At 39.6% G+C, this 7,485-nt stretch overlaps 1 protein-coding gene across 1 annotated transcript; it reads left to right on the plus strand.

Annotated features, from left to right (window-relative positions):
• Positions 1–2,434: 2,434 nt before the first annotated feature.
• Positions 2,435–3,507, plus strand: LOC109417839 (NADH dehydrogenase [ubiquinone] iron-sulfur protein 4, mitochondrial). Its single transcript, XM_019692013.3, has 4 exons — positions 2,435–2,593; positions 2,724–2,877; positions 2,940–3,115; positions 3,185–3,507. Exons 1-4 carry the CDS (start codon positions 2,547–2,549, stop codon positions 3,363–3,365), a joined length of 558 nt encoding a protein of 185 aa, XP_019547558.3. The 5' UTR covers positions 2,435–2,546; the 3' UTR covers positions 3,366–3,507.
• Positions 3,508–7,485: the final 3,978 nt, after the last annotated feature.

Raw genomic sequence — 7,485 nt, forward strand, 5'->3', positions numbered from 1 at the left:
CACTTACACAGCCATATATCCACTGTATGCTACTTAAATTCAACAGTTTGCCAAATAATTGCACACATTGGTATTTGTACCGGCGGAACTTTGGAGTTTGCAGTTTTGTGGGAAAAAATAAAACAACATCTTTCCTGTGGTCGCCCGCGAGCAGAATTAAAAACAATCGGAAAACTTGCTGCGAAAACGGTTTAAAGTCCCAGGAGTGGTCCGGATCAAAGAAGAGTAAGTTTTGCATGATTGTTCTATTTTGTGTTTTGGTATTTACTGGACCCCATCGTATGTAAATTGTTTTGCAGGTTTTGCAGAATTCGCGAGCTTTCTGTGAGCTCTACAACACTAATCCCGCCTGAATCTGTGCGACTGCTAGAGGCCCCTCAAAAGTGAGGTAAAAAGATTTATACTGCTGCGGGCGGAAAATCCGCTACCATCGGAAGAAGGTCTATGGTATGCTTCAATTGCCGTAGGCCTGGACCCAGGATTAGATGCATCGCAAGTCGACATCACTGCACATCTGATCAAGATGACGTGAGAGGCTCCTCCATCAACGCAGGATCCGCTGACCTATATGCGTAGAGATAATTCGACACAGGTAATGCATCTTGGGGATGAAAATAAAGATACATATTTATTGAATAAAAAAAATCTTTGGTGAACGCATAACTGCCTTTTTATTTTGTTTAAATGCAGAAGAACCATATACCACAAGTTAAAAAATACCATAAACGACCATATCTCAACAATAACACATACATTGAACGATTTTCTTCCAGATTTACTGTTACACTGTTCTGTAACAATTTGCTATGCAGTGAATTATCTGAAAAACTGGATAATATATTGACCATATCCTTTACTGTATTGCGAAAAATTTGTTCGAGAAAACGAGCGATTTTTTATGGTAAGGGAACGTTCAAAAATTACGTCCAACATTTGGGGGAGAGGGGGGTCTAGAAAAGTGTGACAGTACGTGTATTGGGTATAGGGAAATTGCGTGACAGAGGGGGGAGGGGGGGTCTAGAAATCCCGAAAAACGATGGACGTAATTTTTGAATCTTCCCTAACCAATCTTAACCGCCTATTCCACATACTGTAAATTGGCAGATTGCCATTTGTCAAACTGGCGAATCTGTACATGAAATGGTTAGCTTACTGTTATCTCCGGTAGTCTGAGAAGTAGTTAAATTACAATTGCTAATGGTCATCTACAGTATGAGAAACGTTACATTTACAATTTGTGATTATGCCGATTATGCGGGGAGATAATTCCATATTCCAAATCTGCATGCCAAACAGAGCCGAAATCCAAATTTTCATGAATTTTAGTGCCCGGGAACCTATTTAAAAATCAATTTGAAGTTTGTATGGGAGCGATTTGTCGGATCACCCCTTGTCGCATTTTGTACTGGGCGGAGCTGTCAGGCAGTTGCCCAGCTGTCAAAAGGTGATTTCAAAAAATGTCTTTAAAATTGATTTTAGGTATCAAAATAAAGTTCTAAAAATCTGAAAAAAAATCATTGTGACTCAGAAAAAGGTGCTCTTTCATATAAAATCAAAAAATTCTTTACATTTTTTAAAATTTAAAAACCCAATTCGACCGAATCAAATTGAACGCCAGAAATAAATATAATATTATTTGTCTCAGTGTAAGGAAACGTTCAAAAATTACGTCCAACATTTGGGGGAGAGGGGGGGTCTAGAAAAGTGTGACAGTACGTGTATTGGGTATAGGGAAATTGCGTGACAGAGGGGGGAGGGGGGGTCTAGAAATCCCGAAAAACGATGGACGTAATTTTTGAATCTTCCCTAAGCACAGCTGGTTTGTTCTAGAAATCCTCTACATAGAGATAAGCGGAAGTTACATATGTCGATTCGGCAACGCTGTTCATTTTGTTTACATCAGCTGCCAACACTTGCTGCAAAGCTAGATGTTCAAATTTTGTGCGTGACTTCGTAGTGGTTCAAGTTGTTTTGTTTACATTTTCTAATTATGGTAGATTTTTTTTTTCAAAATTTTGAAAAAAATAGCGTAGCAATCGATGAAATCTGAAATTTATTGCAAATGTTAAGCTAAACATATCGGCAGAAATGAAGCAAGAAGCAGCAATGAAAGTTTTTTCGAGAAGTGCAGCAACAAAAGTTTCGTCATAAGCTTGAGCTTTTGAAAGCAGAATTAATTAAATTCTATCTTTTTACTAAACTTACATATACCGTCAATTTCTCGATATTAAAAATAAATAATTTTAATTTATTTAGTTCGGATTGCAATACCGTTCAATCGACGCCTTCTTACGAACGATCAGCCTGTTCATTTGGCTCACACTTTGACAGTTCTTTCTGCACGATTGGCTTACAATGGCCGCCTCCGCAGATCTCTATAATGTAGGATTACTAGTTTGTTCTAAACTTTAGTACACTATTTAAAATTTACAGTGTACTGTCCGATATTTTGACGTTTCTCTCGAAGTCGTCCCCGAGTTTTCCATCTGATTCGGTCAAAAGCAACACATAAATCGGAATTATTCCGACGGTTTTCCGCTACTGAAATGAGTCTAATCCTTCGATCGTTGTCCCGCGCGGTGACCACGCAATGGTAAGTCGTGAATATTAAATTTGGACTGTTTGTAAATGGCTGGAATCTATCAAAATATCCCGTTTCAATTGGCCGCGATCTGAACGCGAATGGTTGTGTAATCGACTGTATCAATGTTGTGTTATTGCAGGACGAAGGCATCGTTTTCTACCTCGTCGGTGGTGCTGAAGGATCCCCGCCAGCAGAAGGAAGCACCCATCGTCGATGCCAACCTGATCATTGCCGACGAGGTTGAACGTCGCGAGCGGGAGAAACAGGCCAGCACCATTGCCGTTCCCACCAAGGTAAGCATAATGGGGCGATTCTGAATCAGATGTGTTGGTAGTAAACTGTTGATGGATTCCAGGTCGATCTGAGCCCGATCTCCGGCGTCCCGGAGGAACACGTTAAGGAACGCCGCGTGCGCATCTTTATGCCAGCCAAGAATGCAATGCAAAGTGGAACGGACAATCTGCACCACTGGAGTATTGAGTTCGACAACCGCGAGCGCTGGGAGAACCCTCTGATGGGATGGTCGTCGACGTAAGATTTCCTTTCGAGGTACCCAACTAGCGGATGTATTTATTACATGCCTTTTTTGCTTGATTTCAGTGGTGATCCGCTGTCGAACATGCGTGTGGAGTTCGGATCGGCCGAGGAAGCTATCAACCACTGCGAACGGAACGGGTGGAGATGGTTTGTCGATAATCCGGAAGTGGTCAAGAAGCATCGCGTCAAGAACTACGGTGTCAATTTTGCATGGAACAAGCGCACCCGTGTGTCGACCAAGTAAGTTCCTCACCTCGGTAGGTGGTAGATGCTGGACTTTTTCGACGTCGTACGTTAGTTTGTTGTGTGTATAATAACGGATCGGAGCAGCTGGGCGGACTGGTTGGATTCGTGAGCAATACAGATTGAAAAATGTTAAAACCGGATTGGTATAGCTTGTCCTTTCGAAAGAAAGTTTCCATGCTCATTTGCTCATGATTGTAGCATTATCCAACGTAAAATAACGTTGCCTAACGTTGTTGGTCCATATAAAACAAGAAGTACTCCATAATATACCACAATGTTGTAGTACATGACACATTCTACGGGCCCCGTATCATCAATACCAATTTTTCAAAGTTGAGTTATGACATATTTGACATTTTTATCACATTCTACATTACTTTTGCCATCCAAAAATGTATTCGACATGATATTAGTATGACAATAAATATAAATTGAACGACGATTAAGATTAACATTAAAATCGTAATTTTAAGTCATTTAGGCACACTTTTCATCCAAACTGTCGTATTTTAAACACCAACACACTGATTTTACAAAAGTCTTCCATCATTTGTAGATAAATGTATGTAGATATTTTAGCATAAAAAGATTTTTAATCGGAAGACTGTACAACTCTGAAATGTGACTGATTATAGTATGGGTTTTTATTGCGTTGTAACGTCACGAAAAATCAACATTTTTAAATTTTATTCAAATACGGAAAACGTTACAAATATGAAATTTTGTATGCTCTTTGTACTCGAAAAGATCTTTCAAATGAGACTAAAAGAAAGAAAATCGGTTCACGGAAGCCTGAGTTTCACCTGGTTGAAGTTTGCGTTGTAACGTCACGAAAAAAAGTTCTGTGGAAAAGACCAAATCTTTCTGGCTTAAACGGCTTCTGAATTGGTCAAACGTAGTTCTATATTCGAAATAGTTTCGTTCTCGTTGTGTATGAGCTTTTTTTTAAGATATCGTTTATAAATTGCGTACCATTACCCGTTCATAAACTACGTAGACTTATGAAGGACGGGGGAGATGGTGTTTGGCCAAAATCTACGATGTAATTGTACTGTGATACAGTGGTTTTTCGATTTTATCACGATCAAAAAAAAAATTACCGTGACTTTAGCGAAACCGTGAATTTGGCGAAATGAAAAATAATTGTAAATTTTATGTTAAGAATTGATGAACTGCAACATTTTTGAAGTGTTTTTCACATTTTCTACTGTTTTAGTAATCTGCTAATGCTTGTATTACTTTAGCGCTGTTCTTGAACTACGTAGACTCATTTTGGGCCATCTCAAACGCCTCTATCCACCTCGTAGAATTTTGTCCTTACAAAATTTAAAAAAATAATGAACTGTAGATCCTTGTCTGGACAGATCCCCCTCCACCTCCTCAACGTAGTTTATGGAAGGGTTCACCGTGCTTTGAAGACCATAGTTGTCAGGAAATTGTATGTCATTTTGATTTAAGACCACGCACAAGATCAATACAATTCAAGAAGTTCTTTGTAGTAAATTATTTAAAGTCACTTCTATATAGCTGTGAGCAATAATTAGACAACACAGCGTAACAAAAATTAACTTTTGGTCTGTCTCAAGAGCAAACTTATGTGTCTCCGAAGGATTTTGGGCCGCTGAATCCGAATCCGGGCTCAGATTTGCTCTAACACGTCACAATTTTGAGCTATACCTCAATTTATAGGGCAAAATATGCGATTTTGGGCTTTTTTGACTGCAAGCAATTCAGCAAGGAAATATTTTTTTTAAGCAATCAAAAGGTTAATTGGTCAATTAACATCTGAATTAACGGCTCATGCAAAATATTTCGTTTTGCCAAGTAGAATTTGATAGTTTTAAGCGATTTATGTTAGGTACGATATTTCCCATACAAGTCACGCTCCAAAAGTTGCATGCAAGTTTTCATACTAACATAAAATGCTTAAATCTATAAAATTTGATTAGGTCAAACGAAATATTTTGCATGAGTCGTTAATTTAGATGATAATTGACCAATTAACCTTTTGATTGCTTAAAAAAAATATTTCCTTGCTGAATGGCTTGCAGTCAAAAAAGCCAAAAATCGCATATTTTGCCCTATAAATTGAGGTATAGCTCAAAATTGTGACGTGTTGGAGCAAATCTGAGCCCGGATTCGGATTCAGCGGCCCAAAATCCTTCGGAGACACATAAGTTTGCTCTTGAGACAAAAAAATGTTGCGCTGTGCAATTTAACAAATTAAGTAGAATATGTTTCAATGGACGAAGTAGTGGAAACTAACTTATCCCCCGACACGAATGCCTATTAGGGTAAAGTGTAGTAAATAATAATAAAATAATAAATAATAATAATAATAATAATTATAATCATTCAAGAAATGACAAATTCAATAAATCTAACTTATCGTTGTTGCATCAAGTTTTTTCTCAAATTTATTTGGGATAATTGGCTACATATTTATCAATTTCATTTTTCATGATATGGGAAACGTGTAATGACTGCACATCGGTATGTTTTTATTTTAGAAAAATCGAGAAAATATATTTTGTGCGAAGATAAGCACAGTAGTGGAATTAAAAGGAATTAGCTCGTCCTTTGTGTTTTCTTAAGAAGTTCAATTTTTACAAATGTGAAGTAATAGTGAAGTGTTCTTTAAATTTTTACTAGTGTTTTTAGTACATTTTTATGTAATGCGCTATTTTATTGTCGTCGCGGTTGAAACCCGAAGTTTCCTCACACGCGACAAACGGCTTTTCTCCAAATCCATGTGTAAAACCTAACGTCGGACATAGTGCGCTGGATAGTGGACCTGGTTCTCTATCCAGCGCTCTTTGCCCGACGTACGTGCGACGCACGGTTTGAGAGAAACATGGATTTTCGCGTGTCAAAAATTCCGGTTTTCAACTGTACGAACAATATTTTAATTTCGCAATGCGTTAGAAAAACCGTGATAAAATCGAGCGTGAATTTGGCGAGTAGTGAATAAAATGACTAGTGATAAAACCGAAACGCCACTGTACAGGGCATTTTCGTGCAGAGTACTGCACAACGGTGTTTTGTCCGATCCCATCCGGGTCGTTGCTGGTGTGAGGCAAGGATGTTTCCTATCAGCGCTACTGTTCCTCTTCGTAGTCGACGAGATCCTGGTAGGTGCGATTGACCGTGAACCAAATCGTGGATTGCTGTGGCAACCCATTATCATGGAGCGCCTAAATAACTTCAAATTGGCTGATGACGTTGCTCTCCTAGCTCAACGGCGCTCTGATAGGCAGAGCAAGCTCGATGATCTTGCCAATCGCTCCTCAGCGGCAGGTCTTACCATCAACGTCAACAAGACCATATCGTTGGATGTAAACACGATCAACCCTTCCAGCTTTACGGTAGCTGGGCAATCAGTGGAGAATGTTGAAAGCTTCCAATATCTTGGTAGCCAAATGGCGGCCGATGGCGGCACCAAGATCGACATAGGTGAACGGATCAAGAAGGCGAGGGCTGCTTTTGCGAGTTTAAGAAATGTATGGAAAAACAACCAGATCAGTCGACGCACCAAAATCCGAATTTTTAACTCGAACGTGAAATATGTGCTGCTGTACGCCAGTGAAACCTGGTGTGTATCAGTGGAGAACACGCAACGGCTGCAGGTCTTTAGATATGATGCCTACGGTATATAACTCGTGCATGGTGGCCTCACAATTGGATCTCCAACGTGGAGGTCCATCTTCGATGTCATCAAAAGCCGATAGCGACAGAAATTCGGGAGCGAAAGTGGAGGTGGGTCGGTCACAGTCTACGCAGGAGCGGGAACGAAATCTGCAAACAAGCGTGAAATTGGAACCCAGTAGGACATCGCAGCAGAGACAGACCCAGAGGCTCATGGCGGCGCAGCCTCAATAATAACGAAATCAAGCAAGTCGACAGAAATTTGACCTGGCCACAACTCAAGGCGATAATGGGCAATCGCCCAGAATGTAAACCTTTCAATTCATCTGCATCGCAATGGGTTCACAGGACAGTAATTAAGTTTGGGACGTTACGCCAAGTAGAGGAAGAAGCAATACTACCTATCATTTAAAAGTTCTGCATTTGCAAGGTCTACTTGTTCTTTCAAAAATAAATCTTCGAACAAAAATCGA

The sequence above is a fragment of the Aedes albopictus genome, chromosome 2, assembly GCF_035046485.1.
Source record: "Aedes albopictus strain Foshan chromosome 2, AalbF5, whole genome shotgun sequence".
NCBI lineage: Eukaryota > Metazoa > Arthropoda > Insecta > Diptera > Culicidae > Aedes > Aedes albopictus.

Bases quoted from the DNA above. Each gene is read 5' to 3' on its own strand.
- LOC109417839 (XM_019692013.3), top strand. From the start codon at position 2,547: ATGAGTCTAATCCTTCGATCGTTGTCCCGCGCGGTGACCACGCAATG. The intron at 2,878-2,939 runs GTAAGCATAATG...GATGGATTCCAG, and splicing joins CCATTGCCGTTCCCACCAAG to GTCGATCTGAGCCCGATCTC. The intron at 3,116-3,184 runs GTAAGATTTCCT...GCTTGATTTCAG, and splicing joins CTGATGGGATGGTCGTCGAC to TGGTGATCCGCTGTCGAACA.